The sequence below is a fragment of the Papilio polytes genome, unplaced genomic scaffold (genome assembly GCF_000836215.1).
Source record: "Papilio polytes unplaced genomic scaffold, Ppol_1.0 DF824191.1, whole genome shotgun sequence".
Lineage (NCBI taxonomy): Eukaryota > Metazoa > Arthropoda > Insecta > Lepidoptera > Papilionidae > Papilio > Papilio polytes.
The window spans coordinates 3,019,054-3,036,538 of record NW_013525013.1 but is presented as its reverse complement, the minus strand read 5'-3'; the positions used below and the strand labels follow the sequence as shown (position 1 = coordinate 3,036,538).

General features: G+C 34.5%; 1 protein-coding gene and 1 long non-coding RNA gene across 6 annotated transcripts in view; one reads left to right on the top strand and one right to left on the bottom strand.

The window, feature by feature from the left end:
* Positions 1-236: 236 nt before the first annotated feature.
* LOC106110943 (MDS1 and EVI1 complex locus protein EVI1-A-like) overlaps positions 237-17,485 on the bottom strand; it is a 57,501-nt gene continuing 40,252 nt past the window's right edge. For 4 of the 5 annotated variants that reach the window (XM_013292909.1, XM_013292908.1, XM_013292905.1 and 1 more), the window contains exons 3-8: positions 16,375-16,506; positions 15,234-15,330; positions 8,067-8,187; positions 3,265-3,421; positions 2,802-2,972; positions 237-2,699 (exon numbers count right to left, since the gene is read on the bottom strand). In XM_013292909.1, coding sequence (XP_013148363.1) covers positions 957-2,699; positions 2,802-2,972; positions 3,265-3,421; positions 8,067-8,187; positions 15,234-15,330; positions 16,375-16,506 — 2,421 coding nt within the window. In that variant the 3' untranslated portion in view covers positions 237-956. The remainder of the gene's footprint in view (positions 2,700-2,801; positions 2,973-3,264; positions 3,422-8,066; positions 8,188-15,233; positions 15,331-16,374; positions 16,507-17,485) is intronic. The other variant, XM_013292907.1, reaches the window with a different exon arrangement.
* On the top strand, positions 3,359-11,429 carry LOC106110944. The gene is made up of 3 exons (XR_001226131.1): positions 3,359-3,442; positions 9,256-9,323; positions 10,775-11,429. It is a non-coding gene; the product is annotated as an uncharacterized LOC106110944 (long non-coding RNA).

Sequence of the window (17,485 nt, the reverse complement as noted above, 5' to 3'; positions counted from 1 at the left end):
GGGATTTATCTTACATTTCTAATATTTATCTAACAATTTTTATATCTCACTTATTCGTACGAAAAACATACGAAAGAGCAACATTTTTGAGCTAACCTAAACGTATGATATGCTTTGTGCAATTACAATTTTATTTACACAATAACTTTTCAAGTAACAAATTTAACAAAAATATTAAAATTATATTTCCGATTATATTTCATTAAAATAACATTTCACAATTTTGATGTGCCAAACTTTATATTAATTTTTTATATTATATTTAACCAAATTTGTCATTATAAAAAAACTTTGGTAGCGTTTACGACTAAACGAGAGATTGACAACATTTTAACTGATACACTCCTCAATTTACTCGCAATATTTTACAATAAACAAAATTCTATTCTATACATACGTTAACATTAACTTCTATACAAAACACTGCAATTTCAGGAAGTCAATTGCAATCTTATTTAAGACGCCTTTTAATTAACGATACATCTAGGAAGGAACTAAACTCTACTAGTCCATTATCGCCGGAGTCTGTCATCTTAAATAGAGTAATTCTAATTTACTAATGTCATGATAATATTTAATGCATACGCAAATCGACGACGGCTAGCATAATAGACGAAACAGCGAAAAAACGATAAATCACAAAATTGTTCTCCATACAAGTGCACTGTTGTAATATTTGAAATCTGTGTAAATATAACCTCTCTTGTTTGTTTTAAGACAATTGCTGTTCTTTGCTATTATTTATACAAACTTATTCATACAATCAGTAATAATTACTAAAGAATTATTTACGTTACATACCAGAATATTTACGTTACTTTTACAAGAGCAAAGGACCGTTATCATTTCTGTCTTTTAATGCAGAAGAATAAACGTTAGAGCTTATCAATATAATGTCCCTATCCAAATGGCTGAGGCCACAGCGGCGGCGGTGGCGGCAGCGGGTATGCCGTCGGCTATGTGGATATGGCGAGAGGGGGGCGGTGCGCGGGGTGTGCGGGGTGCGCGCCGTGAGGAGATGACGCGGTCGGGCTCCTGGCCCCCGGCGAACAGGTCACCTTGCCCATAAAAGACCTAATGTCATCAAAATAAGCATCCTCTCCTCTTTCCGTGTCCGCCGAGCTCGGTGAATCTCCACCTTCCGCCTCGTGCTTCTTTAAGTGTCTGTCCAGATTCGTCTGTTGACCGAAACATCTGTCACATAAAGGACATCGGAAGGGACGTTCCTTGTTGTGTATGTTTCGCACGTGGCGCTGCAGGTTGGATGAAATTGAGAAAGACCTCTCGCAGTACTTGCACTTGTACGGTTGCTCGCCAGTGTGAGTTCTAAGATGTCGCGTCAAATTGGCGCTCCTAGGAAATACTTTGCCACAAAACTTGCAAGCGTATCTGTCTCGAAGTTTTCCCGTTCCTGCGCTTAATTCTCGAAACTTGGCATAAGCACTTGGTTGTCTATCTGGGCCGTCAGTGCCAAGAAGTGGGGATAAAAAATTGAACGGACTAGGAACGTACGGTGAGTGTGAAGTATTTAGAAGGGACTCAGAACCCGGATGGAAGGACGGAAATCGCGGGCGATACATAGCATCTAGAAGACTGTTGTTATGCTGAGGATGGACTGGCATGGGGAAAGCCAGCGGTGCGGATATCATTTGAGGCGGTGAATCTTCACGTTTTGGTTCGACCGCCTCTACATCAACGTCAGTTGTGTCATTTTCTGGTGTCTTGCTTTCTCGTTCTATCGGGCTTTCTGGAGGCGAATACGATTTAATCGATAAAGGTTCATCAACATCTAACTCACAATCTTTTTCGTTTGGCTTTTTTGTAACAGATAGGTCCAACGGTTGGTCACCTTGATCTATTTTAGCATCATCTTCGTTATCTGACAAAGAAGAACGTTTGTCAATGTTATCTACTACGTTCTTAGATAAATCTTTAGCTTCAGTAGGCGAAACCGATTTACTAGAAACGAGATCGTTATTATTTAGAGATAAGTTAAATGGTGAATTTTGTTTCAGGTCATCTCTTGCAAAAGGATTAAAAGAATTCATCGGTGCCTGTAGAGTCCTTACAGGTGAGGCACGCGGCTGTGAAGAAGATTCCTCTGCTGATGATAAAGATGGCTTTACATACAGTCCATGGGGTTGTGTGGGGGTAACCCTGTCAACATTTTCCTCCCGCTTAATAACAACAAAATCAGAATCTTTATTCCGTTTTACGTCATCAAGAGAAGTCGAGCTATCCATACTTTTCACAGACATTCTTTCGTCTTTTAGTTTCGCCAAGTTTGCGCTCATAGCCATATCGTGCTCCATTGCCAGTCGGGCTCCTTGCACATTAAATAATAAGGGATTTAAGAATTCAGGCGGACAAGCGGCGGCCGCAGCAGAGAACAGCGCTGGATAGTGAGCAAATGTGTTGTATGGTAAAGGTAAAGCTGGTCCCCGATACATGGGGAACGGATTAGTGTTATTCGGAGTATTCATTCCGACGTTTGGAAGTTGTGGGATTTGCGGCAGTCCTTGAGGCAGTTGTCCACGCAAGTTGACGTTGGCGGCTGAGGCTGTGTCGCAGAACCTCTTGTGTTTGGTGAGTGAGGCGTACGAGGTGAAGGACTGGCCGCACTTGCCGCACTCCACCAGCGCTCTGCACGCAGAGTGCATTCGTTTGTGACGGCACAAGTTGGAAAATTGAGTGTAAGCCTGAAAATAAAAAGAATTGATTATAAAAGTGAAATACTGGCATAAGTTAACAAATGCATTATCTCTCTCTTATAAGTGATTTATTTTTAACTGATGTCTCACCTTAAAGCAGACCTTGCACTGGAAGGGCTTGACGCTGGAGTGTATGTGGGTGTGTTGCTTCAGGCCGGAGGAGGTGGCGAAGGTCTTGCCGCACTCGGGGCAGGCGTGGCTGCGTGCGCCTACGTGCTGCGCGCGAATGTGGCGCTGCAGGTTGGAAGGATCGGTAAATACCTGAAATAACCAGGTTTCGATGCGCTTCATGCATTTAGTTCAGTAGATTTTTTCTATACTAAGTTTAAGTATAACTTAATAGCTCATAGCATCTCAGGATAACATCAGTTAGCAGTGGTAAAGACCATGATCATAATTTGCATGACAATTTATTCGTCTTTTTATTATCCTTCTGTCCTCTTTATATACTATTAATTTTATTTCATAATTAGTCATTTCTAATGTTTTAATTCTTTATGTAAGATATTGCTACTATAAGCCTGACTAACATTTCTATGTAGGGGTATCTTACCTTCGGACAGTTCTCGCAGGGATATTTCCTGATGTCTGTGTGAGCTAGGGCGCGGTGCCGCAGAAGCAAAGCGCGGCAGCTGTAGGCGCGGTTACACAGCTCGCAGTGGAACGCCGCAGCCGGCTGCGCGTGCGACTGGATCAGATGACGGTCAAGCCTGGAAAATAGGAAAATGTTGGTAAGACTATTGTCAAGATGCTATAAGTAATACAGACAGCAACAGCTACTGCAAATGTCACAGTCACAGCTATGACGTAGTACATTCCTTACTTTTTCCTTAATTGACTGGTATGACCAACAAAAAGGCAAAGTAATAGTTACAGCACTTCTTACAGTGCGATAAGTTATATTGGTTGTATAATTTTGTATATAATTGTAGTTCCTTTATCAATAGAAATGGAATAAAAAATCTAAGTATCATTTTGTTTAAGCATACTGGAAAATAACAGGACCATACGTTGACACGCCTACGTAAAGATATCACTCGCCAATGCATTATTCAAACACGTTCAGATTCACGTCGCAAATATTAGAATTAATTTTTGCAATAAATTTCAAATACACAAGTTTCACGAGTAAAGCAATCTCAGTACACGGAATTGATACTCGTCATTTTATGGCTTGTTCTACGTATTCAACTATCAGATCTGTTTCCAAAGACTCGTAAATATCGCATCAAGTACTAGTTTCGCTGTCATATACGTGTTATGAATGATGGAAAAGGGATCATTTCAAAAATGCTCTCGGTGACTCTCCTTGGCGGTAACTGGTCTCAAACACGCAACCCTAGTCGCCAACGGCGTTTTCTATCACTTCACCTGTCAAGATTCGTATAATCAGATTCCCATTACACACCAGCTTCATTGCCGGTTATGTATCGGTTGATTACGTATGCGCAATAGAAAGATGACAATCTAACTCGTTCAATACGATAGAGTCGCGGGTATCGGTGCAACAGTTGAGGCGTTTTCACTCTCGCGGTCGGCCGTTGCCATATCTTTTAATTAATCTGTGGAATAAAATCTACCGTCATAATGGTTCCGTCGCTAACATGTTGTTCATTCTTCCATTGCGTAGTTGAATTACTATACTTGATAATCAAAGCAGTGGGTAGTCCAGGAAGAGTTCGCTTCATTATAATACTGGCTGTACACTTTCATTTTTGTAACAGCGATGGTCCGATCGGATAAACATTATAATGACTTTAAACGGGTTAAGTGATCTACATATTTATATCATGTAATTTAAAAAATTGCAACCATTTTTATGTATACCATTAATGTAAATTCAAATTTAAAAAGTCAAATGACTAAACAGACATGTAACTTCATTAAATTATACATTTAATTGGAAACAAAAATATTAAAGACTAACAAATCGTCGTAAGATTTGCACATTTAGGATGACAGGTAACTCAGTTACACTGTCAACTATTAATTATCAATAATACCTTTTATAAGGTAGTAATTTCTATCTATGTACGCAATATAGAATGGGTATTTAGCCCCGGGGTGTCGCAGACCGGCATGTATCTCCGCCAGCGATCTTCAGAGCTTGTATTGCTTTTTCTGCATGTAACAACCTCACAACATCATCCAAGCAAACGTTTCGAACAAATATCAATTGTGTACAGTTTAATAGCGTATTGCGTAACAAAATTAAAGCGTTTCTTTTTTGTTTTTAAGACACGGCATTATAATTAAAATCATTTTTTTTATTTAATTACACTTCATTTGTTATTTCTAGTGCCGGTGTTTCAACGATTGATTTTATTTTCTTGTTTACATAACTAAACGGAATGCCGATTTAGTTTTCAAGACATTTTTTTATTAAGATATTTTTTTTTCTGAAATTTGATTTTATATTTTAAATCTGTATTTTTTATTAATATCTCTGTCGATTAAAACCTAAAGCTACATTCAGCAATAACACCTATATGTAGATATTAGCTAAGATGGATGGAACGGACGTTAGATTGGCTGTTACCCATCCGTTATATTAGACCCAGATTCATATCAAAAGGAAACGTGAACAGGTGCTATTTATTGAACAGCGACCTCGTATATATTCATTTATAAAAGTATTTAGTGTATTAAATATAAAACAAATTAAGAAATTCTTTGTAAAAAATATTCCATCAACAGACCAATATGTATCAATAAACGACCGAGAGTAACATATCATATCTTGCAAAACATTATCACCAAAAATGGAGACGAAACAGAAAAACTAAAAAACATTATGAATTATTTCACATCGGCAAGCAGACTTATATGGAATTTTACGATCTCTGCTAAGCTAAAAATTTCAACAAAACTTCACTTAAAATTAAAGCTCAGGGTATTAACAAAAATTATATCATTTTTGGTTGTGAGGTGTTATTACAAGTATTTAATGTAGCTCAGTTGCTGATTCTATTATTTTTAATAACATATTTTACTTATATGGTGTGGTCGCAGAAAAAGTTGATCGCGGTGATATATGAACAAGCGCTGATGTTTATTAACTGTGCAATTCAATCCTGGATACAGTAAGTATATAAATTGAACAAGAACATTCCACTCAATCTACCAATTACATTATCTAGCAAATGTTTACTTGCTAAATGTAATCAAAATGTTATATTACAATGCACTTTTGTTATTAAATAACAACATAAATGTGCAAAGACAACAGATTTAGGATTACAACAAGTGTTCTCCGCTTTAATATTTGCAAAAATGTGTTTTTTTATCAGTCTATGTATAAAACATTTTAAATATGTCTTTCGCCAGTAAAAAAAAATCTTGAAAGTTTGAGAAACGCTGGAAACGACATCCGTGAAACTGCAAATCCTAACAATGTACGTGTTGACTGATAACATCCAATGAACAAGTTCAGTTTAGTGCTGGGCCGTTTGACTCCACCTACGCGAGCCACTGTCACGACCCGGCGCCAAGAGACAAAGCTTTCGGAATACAATTGAGACTGTCGTCGTCTCGTTGATTTACATCTTGCATTATGAACAACGAAACATATTTTATATCTAAAGTTATTCCCTTTTAAAAGTGAATTAAGCTCTAATAGAAATGAATTCTCCAAAGCTTCTATTAAAATATGCAATTAATAGTTATGTAAATAATGATAAAAATAAACAAATTCCTTTCAAAATTATCGTCATCAATTCGATCTTTAAGATTTTTTAATCCATAACAATAACTTCTGAATTCAAGTTTTAAATATGCAAAAATTTTTAAACGAATTATTCAAGCGAGACATAGATTTAGAGCCTCCATCTGACAGTTCAGATATAAGCAAGCAGCAATATTTCAGATCTATACATAGATAACAATTCTTTATATTATACAACTGATTCATTTTAAATGCCAGAGCAGAGTATTTAACATTATAAAAACTTTACTATTTTAATAGTACTTTAACTTCGTAATAAAATAGATTTGTTGAATAATAATGTACGTGAATCAGGAATTCCAGTTATTTTGCGTTGACTGCAGCGGACAAGATATCTGTTTAATTCACGGGTTGATAGCTACAAAGCTTGATTGTGACAATGTAACAGAACAATTAAAGATTGTTATTTGATCGACCCTACATCGAATGCCGACTTCTTCAAGTCAGCGATGTAGACCCGACTATTTATTTTTACGCCAGACTTCTAATAATTGCCACAATAAAGTGTCACTTATTAACTCTTAGTGTTTAGTACAAAAAATGTTTTTGTTTATAATGTTAATCTTTAAGGTAATGGTTTTATTATAACTAGATTTGTGCCTATTTGTTTATTTGAATAGAACAAAAAAATAATCGACGAATAAACAATAATTCATTACTGAATGTCGTTGCTATATTCAATAATAGTGATGGAACGATAGCGAGGATACGTTAAAACTGTGCATGTCGATAATCGCGATGGTTTGCATTATTGATGGGCCCGACGCTACTTTAATAGAAAATGATGACACACCATTATGACCCCACGTGTCTATAACATATAAAACATGTTTGTTTGCTAGTGTATAAATTTCAATCTTGTCATTACAAAATGTGGCTGGCAGCTTAGAAATCTGACGGCAGATGTGACGTCGCGTGCCCGCGAGCCGCCACGTAACAAATCATCGACGTACATGTTATCGAACGAGCACATCTCTAGCACTAAATAAATCGTTCGACCGCTCCTCCGAATCGTATTAATGGCAAGAGGTTAATGGTTCTGAAGACGTTTGAAATTGATCGACTTCTGCAGTTTGCGCCGGCTCACTTCAATGGTATGCTTAGATAAGAGACGCAGTTGCCAAATGACTGATTCGAATTTAATTCGAGAACGTAGTCAATCCGAAATGTTAATGCATACTAATATGTCTTTAAAGATAAAACGTCTATATAAAATGTTACTTACGAACTTCAATTTCTAAACGAGTTACACTAACAAAATATTTACGAAACAACATGAAAATAGATTAGTACTTGAATAGATAGTCACATTTTGTAAACAGATTGGGAGTAATTAATAAAATGATACGACATCAAATGTTTTTATAGTAAACAAATAGACCGCACAAGTCGCTTTTCTTTCGAATTAAAGATACATTACATTCTTTAGATCAGTTTACAAATCATAACCCAAAAAAAAAACCTTATTCCTAGGAATTCACGGAAAGAAGAGTCAGAACAATGTTAGTGGCGAATTCCTGTTAAAATTTTTGACAGTTTATAAATCTTCTACTAACTATTTGTCTGATGCGGCTATAAGTGTCTACGTAGTGATCAGTACATGAGGTTTAATAAAAGGATGGTGTACTTACACATCGATGTTCGGAAAAGGAGAGTCGCAGAAGGAACAACGCGGCTCTACGTCCTCTCTTTCTTCTTCCTCGGTGGAGTGGGAGACTGTGCTGACTGAGTTCAGGTTCGGACTCTCACTGCCTGAAACAACCGTACATATATTATTAATATTTTGAAAAGTTACTAAGTTACATAGAGATGTAAGTACAAAGTCTATACTATTTCTAACTATTACCATTTATAAGGATTCGAGATAAGTAACTAATTATTAAGCAACCGATATGATTGTTGTTGTTTATTCGACATAAATATCAGATATTTACAATTCCATTTTTCTTAATACGACTCCGGATCTATTTTTATCCGACACACATATGATTTCATGGCCAAATCCTATCTCAATATCTTTTATTAGCACTGTGCTTATTACAAAAATAAAAAAAAAAAACAACAACTTTGTTTATCTTGAGTATATTAATAGCATTTAAATTGGCGTAAATAAATCAGAACACCGTTTACGATAAAAATTAAGATAAACATCATATGCAATGCCTCTCACTGCAAAATAAACCTCCCACTCGATTCCTTCATAATTACACGACAAAAGTTTTACCCAGTTCACACAGTAAATGTGCATGATAATCTAGAGTGAACAATTTGGCGTAGAATTGTGAAATGAATACGAGTTCATATCTCCCCGTGTACGTCAGTTTATGATCGGACGATCACGAACGGAGCGTCGGAAGTATGGAGCGTTTTACATTGACACATGCAGAATTAATTCAAGTCACGACGAGTGGAGCCACGCCTCGAGCATTGTCTAACGAGCCCCGCATCCGTGATACGGACAGACTGATATACCACGCACTGATAACATCTAGTCAAGTCCATAATTAGCTTCAATATAATATCTAATTACGTTACAAAGTCTTGAGTTAATTATTTCAATGTAGATTATAAAATTGGTTAGAAAAACTGGAATAATATAATTGACAGATCAAATTACACATACAAAAAATTAATTAGATTAAAAAATAATAATTTAATTTAAGAATATAAATTTACACAAATCCGAAAAATTAGTACTCACCTGAAACGAAAACAAGAAAAGTTTCTAAAAGTATCTATTCAATTTCAATAAATAATAATAATAAACCCTTAGTACTTGTAGACAACTAAGCTATCACTGATTTTAAATGTATATTACAGGTTTCCTGATGCTCGAAGATGAGAATGAGGAATAGAGCATAGGTGAACCGATCGTTATGTGACGTCAGGTAAGGACTGAAGTGTTTTGTTACAAATGATCAGGGGGCATGTCACACCCCCACCCCACCTGCACGACACGAGGGTTAATATGCTCACTTGACCTGACATTTGCATTGAATATACAAAAATTATCAATCCATAACGAACCCCGAAATCACCAAAATTACTTTTGATTAAATGTTTAACCTTACCATAAAACTATTTAAACAAAAAGCAGACGAACTAACACGTAAATGACTTCTAGAAAAAAAATGATAATATGGGATATCTAGTTCTTAGTAATTTTTTTAATCAAACTCTTGGTTATTTTTTGGATCATTATGAAAATAGAAATCTTAGGAAACTGGAAATTAGAGAGCGACTAAATCCAACCCAGCGAATACGATCTTCAAATCACCATTTCAAGTACCTTATTCAGTGATTATTATTAAGATAAATTCAAAGTAGGATTTACAAATTTGATAAAAAAATCGTAGATCAGATTAAGGTACTTTAACTTGTCTACAAATAAATTTCCTACTTCTCGAATAAAGGTCATGAAAATATTAATTGTAACAATAAACTTAGTTAAATTAACTTTATTGCTTCTGATATGATTGCATGTAAGGCCGACGATAAAAAATCCACCAAATTATGACTCCATAGTCTTTCAAACATTCTACACGCACGAGAACAATTAAACGTTGATAGGTTGTGGATTCGTGCAAATAAAAAAGATTTTAAATGCGCGACAGACATGCTTACCCTAATTTTGACTATTACTTCATTATAAAAGCTTACAATTTTACGATCTACTTAACACGATTAACACAAATAGATAAAAACTAAGTCACAAAAAAAGCACGCAATACAAAATTATCGATTTTAATGTGGTACTTTAAGTAGATGATTTTAATGGACGTCATAAAAACAGAAGACAAAAGGTCTCTCAACGTCAAACCATATTTTAAACCAAAAAAGCTTTTTAGTTCATAATCATACTAAGATAGTTTAGTTAGGTTATAAAATTTAAAAAAATTGTGTCTTAAATTTTGACCGTTAAACAATTATTTAATTTTACAGCGACATTACGCGCGGGCGTTAAGTTTTCCCACGGCGTCAACAGATGACGCGCGGGCGCGGCCACCGTGACGGTGGTATACCGATCTTTATAACCCCTCGACACTTCACCTGTTGCCGTTAACTTATTTGCATCTTTTAAATTGATAGAACTGACATCGCATGACCACGCAACGCAATTGTAATATAAATGATAGCTTATAATTTATATTTGTTAACTTCGGAACAATCCTGGTTGACTTCTCTCGTCCCTACATCCATATATTTACGCTTGTATACTTGTCAGTTAAGGTGGCTCACTTTTTTCATTTGGCTTAACCTTTCATACAAGAGGTAGTTCATATGCAGTTATATATTCTAGGGGCATATTAATATATTTAAGTTATCTGTTTTCCCGCAGTATCCTGACAGCGCTCAAGGCGGTTGCAAGTTGCAAAGCATCAGGTGCGTGTCCGTCCTCGCAGAGCCGTACCGTTACGCCCGCCGGACGCAATCCCTACACACCGGCACCGGTAGTATCTGATCCGCTTTTATATTCCAGATATAATAATATGTACTATTTGTTTTGAAATAAACTAAGAGCTTTTAACTGTAAAATAAAAGAAGAACACAAGACGAAGAATCGATCCAAATGCGTCTAAAATTACACGTAACGGTAAAAGTATTTTTGTTTTGCAGGAATTTTATTCCGATGGAAGCTGACACTGGAATATACAACTTCATAAGTGTGAATAAAAGATAAATAAAAGTAAAGCTACGATTGTTCATAAATTATTTAATTTAGCATCAAATCAAGATAAGACTATATCCGACTAATCTGCGAATAAAAAGCGAGACACGCGTCCCTGTAGCAGATTTAACCCTTTCGCTGCGACCGGGGACATTAAATTGAAATATTTCAATTTTATTGTCCGTAATATTTATTTGATTGTTAAATAAATACGCGATGTGGGATGCAGTGTGATTGTGTTCGGTTAAATGGGGGCTGCGACTATTGTTGTCGGTTAATTTTTTGATTAATCATTCCTTTTCATCGGCGGGGAATCGTCGCTAATCTGTGACGCTTACATTTTGTGCAATAATTTTAGTTTTGAAATAGTTAGTTTTATTTCACATATATCTTAGTTTATTTTTAAATACTTTATTCGTGGTTAGGATAGTGATTTATTAAAAATGAAGATGACTTTGTACTTTCTATAAGTTAGTTATATTTGGTGGAAAAGTTGACTCTTGATTACAACTTTACGCCATAGAGTATTGAATATATTAGTATATATCCAATACTCTATGACGGATATTCAAATAACTGGGTAGAATATACCCTTACTAAATGATTACATTCATACTTTCTATCTGGGTTGTGGTTAATGAAGTAAAAAGATTTGCATGTAATTAAGATAGAATCATACTGATATTTGTGAATTTCAATTGTATTGTACAATAGTGCAGTGCAACAATGGCGCATGCGTGTCGCGCGACAAAGCAACGTCATCAATTTTAATCTGTGCGACAATTGCTCGATGACAAATGTCAGAACGGCAGTCATTCATTACGCGCGGACGCACGCGGCCACTCACAAAAAAAGTACGACTATTAAAGGGTTAACTTTACGATGATATTGTTATTGCGTATGACGTGGATTATAACTTTTCGATGTTATTAAAACATGCTATTTTCATATCTGTTGGTACTGATGACAAGGGACTCTGAGTATTATACCTAAATCTGACGATTTGAAAATAGAAAATAATATTGATGCTGTTTTGTTTTTGTGCTATTTTAAATTTAACTAACAATCGGATTTAAAAGATTCAGATTTTTTACAAAGATTCAATGTAACGTTTAAAGTCCTTTTAATATTATATCTTTACATGAGAATCTAATTGCCGGTTTCTTTTCAATCAATTCAATAAAAATAAAAACGATTCGAACTTTATCAAAATTACTGGCAGCAATTAGTCTTACATCGTAAACACATTGCAAAAATAAGTAACCTGTCCGATATAACTAAAAAAACAAGTAGCCCTAATCGAAAAATTAACGAATAAACTAAATTAAATAGAAAACAAAAATTAATCATTCGCTATCAGACCGCCGCCAAAGCTTTTACCTCCGAACCGCGGCGTTATCTCAAACTCGTGGCATTTAATTTATTAATCCTTTAGCAAAAACTGCGTTATCGAATTGTCCAATGAAATCAGGGTCTAAAGACCTCATCAATCAAAACTTGCACAATCCAACCCATAGCTTTCTGACAAACATTTGTATGAAACGATTGCAAATCGATTCTAATTACGAACAATATTTGAGAGTCATTGTTGAAGTTGTGTTGGATCATCATGCAGCTGATTGTAGATTACAATTGCGTGGGTGTTCAACAAATTGACGTATAATAATAACACTAACAGTAACTATTATTGCTATTAAAAATATAGGCTGACGTTTAATTCTTTTTTAAAGTGTTAACAAAGAGTAGTAGAGAAAGAGAATATACAACGCGCCAGAACGCGGCTAATTAGTGCCAGGAATTTGGAACTAAAAATTTTATCAGCTTAATACTGCTCTTAGAATCATTATTAATAAGTAGTCTTGTCTAGTCGCCGAATAACAAATATCTATGGCAGTTAGTTAATAAAAATGCATTTTTAATTAACCTTATTGAGTTAACTTTGGGTTAAAATGCGTAATGTGGGGTATATGTTTGTAATTATATATAATTCGATTCGCATAAATCACGCCTGCGCCTGTGCCGGCTGCGCTCGCAACGGAAGTGCTACAGGAAACACTGAAGACCCCATATGTCACCGATAAGTGCACTACTAGATAGGGCATGAACTATTTACTTTATCAATGTACTAAAAAAGTATTGAATATTATTAATGTAATTGATAGAGAATCTTTCTTTTTTTCTCAAATAAAATAACATTTATAAGTTAACGAAGTTATGTATTAATAATTTGCATGCGTCATTTCTGTTAACACTGATTTTTTCTATGCTATCATCGAGAAGTTTTCAGTAACATAAAATTCAACTAGACACTTCTAGATAAAATTGAATTTGCAACACTCCGTCACCCTCACAAAAATAGAAGCATATGCGTTATTTTTCACGTCGTGCGTCGCACGTCCCGATTTATCTAAATTAAACATCGCATGCTCGCGTGGCCCCGGTGTGTCCGCGCCCTGTGATTGTCAACTATATAGAGTGATTTAAAAAAAAGGGTTCGCGACTGTACTTGACAGCTTTTCAATCAATACTATGGAAATAAACTTTTGATAACCTCGTTAATCTATTGAAAAGATTTAATAATCAAGATAATATTTTATATTTAATATAATAGTCGCTTTTATAAATAACACAATAATTTTTTTCTTTAACATAAAGAAAGTCTCTAATTCCCTGACACTGACCTTACATTGACAAAAAAAAAACAATTTTATTTGTTATTAAACGCGCTTAATTAAATCTTTTAATTACGAAACTCTAATGCAAAATGTGTTCGTGACATTCACTAAAACAACAATCTCAAGACTAATTGACAAATCTGTGTAGACAGATTTAAACTAGCAATCTGAGGCGAAACGAACCTCTCACTCCCCTGTGACCGGAACATGACAATATTAAATTGTCAGAATGATTTAAGTAAAACCAAACATTACACTGGGACATTGCGATCTGTGATTTAGCATTACAGATACGATCGCCAAGGCTACGTATTTGCATTTATGCATTCCCAGCATTCAATTCAATCTATTGAGTTCATATCTTCTGTAAATAACTATGTTGTGCACCTGTTATCGAGTGATTAACTACAGCATTGAGACGTATTTTATATAAAACTGGCAGTTCCCCGCGACTGTGTCTACGTGAAATTAAGAAATAATAAAGAAATAGAGTACATGTTTATATATATACCTCACATATAAACCTTTCTAACAGGGATTTTTTTTTAAATCTGCCCAGTAGTTTTTGAGTTACTTCAATACATATAAAATACAAATCTTTACTATTTATAATATTAGTATAGATATTGAAATTGTCTTCTAATGTAGGAATGTCAATGCTATAGAAAAAAAAATACATGTACTAATAAAACATAAGCGAATTCATTTTTAAATTATTTACACTTATACCGTAGGTACTATTTATATTATATATTACGTTTTAGGTTTTTTTAATTTCGGACGTGAGACATTCTGATCAAATATTTTAGCGATTAAAAAGTAATATAAGAAGCAATAAGAATATTAAATCAAAAACAAAAGTCATCAACAAGAGCAACCTGTATATAGATAATAGCGTCACAATAAGGCCGGAGTCACACGTTCCGGCAGAGGGCAGGTGAGGCAGGTGACTCCAATTAACCGGCCGTCGGACCGTGGCGCACGCGTCACCGTGATTACATTGGTATACACCCCGCTTTCCTCAATTCTCAAAAGTCACACTCACAAATATGAGATTTTATGAAAAATATTAGACAAAAAAGGAAAGAAACGTGGGAACTTAGAAATTTGTACTAATAAGTAAAAAAGCAATGAGCAAGAATGCTAAAAAGTTATGCGCCATTAATGTAAATATTGAAAATTTTATCCAAAATATTTACTCCCTAAGTTTAATGGCGTGAAAATATATAGCCTAAAGCTTGACTTAAGTACAGGGCTTTTAATAATAAAAAAAAGAATTGCACAAAAATATGCAGTAATTGCTGACATCTTAGGCAACAAATTTTATTTTTTATTATAATTATACATAATTACAATTAATGCTTTCAAGCGCATTGTCAGGTAAACATTTGTACTTTTATGTTAAATTCCTGTAAGGCACATGTTTTGTTTGTACTCATGATTTTTTTACTTACCAACAGCAGCTAACACGTCTTGCAAAGGCAGCGGTGTGCGAGGTCCCAGCAATAGCTCCTTTCCAGCTGAGATATCTTGCGTCACTTTATACCAGATCTGGAAAACAGATAAACCATTTTATAGATTGTGAAAAAACGAATAATCTAAAGTGATTATTAAACAAGGAATATTGGCCATATGTAAGTAACAGCAACATTATTTATGTGAAAAAGAAAATTACTTTTATCTGTTTTTTTAATTAACTTTTTAATGATTTCATTAAAATTTTATTTTATAATGACATATTATTAATTAGTAGGTAAATACCATAACGGGAAATATCATATTAGTTAAAGAAAGGTCTATTTTTGATTTTGATTTTCATCCAAAATAAAAAAACGTACCAAATTTTTAATAGAACAGCAAACATCGTCATACCACTCGTGTGTGTCTCAGCAATTGTAAACGCAAATATAAGTCGTCTCGTGTTTTATACTTTTAAAATGCTACGTAATTTACGCGGAAAAGAATTTCCTGATCGCTTTCAATACACCGAAGCTTTGGAATATCCGGCTACAGTTTGACGTAATGGTGAAAAATTGAATCGAGACAACTTACTCTTACAAAGGAATTTATCTTTTATCTTTCATTCTGAATTCTATAAAACAAGAATATGACGAGAAATCTGATAATAATTAAAACGTTTTAATGAAGTTCAGGAATGCTAACAGCCGCCCGATTTCTCATATAATACTAAATTTATCATAGGAATTGCCTTAGTCACTAATAACTGAGTTTTTTTTTAATATTAAAAAATCAGCAATTGTATATCACACAGGGCAAATATCAAATAGCTTTTAACCTCATAAGGGGCATGAATCTAATCATTGCATCTGTTCGCTCCCCTAACATTGACCGGAAGTGGGTCACAGTTGTTCAGGCGAGCGCCGATTTTCTGTCACCGGAAGTTGCCAACGTTCCACATTCAAATTTCATTGGGGGTAGTGACACAAAGACGGTATACGAATATAATGGGGTTGTTGCGATAATGATTTGTTGATCTTTTTTGTGGAATGGTGTAATTATAAAAAAGTTTTTGCTTTAAAATAATCCACGTAGCTTATTCGAAATATTCATTAAAATTTCGTATTTAATCCTTACTTGTCCTGCGATCATAAGGTGCTGCACGTTGACGTCTTGTGGGTAGTTAACAGCGCGGCGCACCAGCTTAAGCCAGTTGCTTCTGTCGCCGGAGCCATCCAACCAGCCACGGAACCCATTCTTGCCCAGGACCTAGAAAAAAAATGTTGTTATGCTTTAAATTATAAAACTTGTGGGAAAAAATAAGACCTAAACTTTACTGAATATTAAAGTTTTCATATTAAGTAAAGTTTAGTTTAGAATAAATTAATCTAATTATTTAAAACAAATGAGAAATTATTTAGATACGTTCGATTTATACATTGTTTTCTCATGTATGAAAGCGCCATCTATGTAACAGCACAGTAACGACTACAATGTCGGTAATATTTACAACTGGCCCTTGTGAATTTTATAACCAAAAACCTGTAAATTCCAATTTAAGATTAAATAGAAAAAAACTTTCATTTTAAAGCAAACTCAGCGCTCTATGCTAAAAAGCTATTACAAAACAGATACTTTTTTTAGTTACATGGTAAAAATATTTTTATAGAAAATGGTTATAAATTTGTTGGTAAAAAATACCACATATTAAAAAAACAATTACATAGCAGACAAACAAATCATAATTAAAATTGATTATAAATCGAATTCTATCAAACTATGCGATAGTAGCGCCATCTAATTTATCACATTAACATTAAACTGGACAGAGGAACGCCGGTTGACAATAGATGGCGCTATTAGTCTCCGTCAAGATGCAGCGGGGTCGTCGCAGCTTGACCATTTATCATTTTGGCCCCCATGATAATTTAATTTTCATACTAAGTGTTAGGGTATTAATCACCTTTATTTATAGGGTAGAAAAAGTTTACACATTACAGGCCTTCTTTTTAAAAGTTATTCCTTATCACTGAAGCAGTTTTCATGAAAAATTCATACGAAAACATTTCTTTTTTTTATGCTACAAATTATTGCGAATTACGGAGCATAAAAATATTAAAGTCAGATTAACAATTTAAACATCAAAACATTCAAATTGCCAAAATACTTTTAGTTACAAATTCTTTTTCACAAAAAATAATCTACAGAGGAATAATGTAGGAATAATTTCACCGCAATTTTATGATAG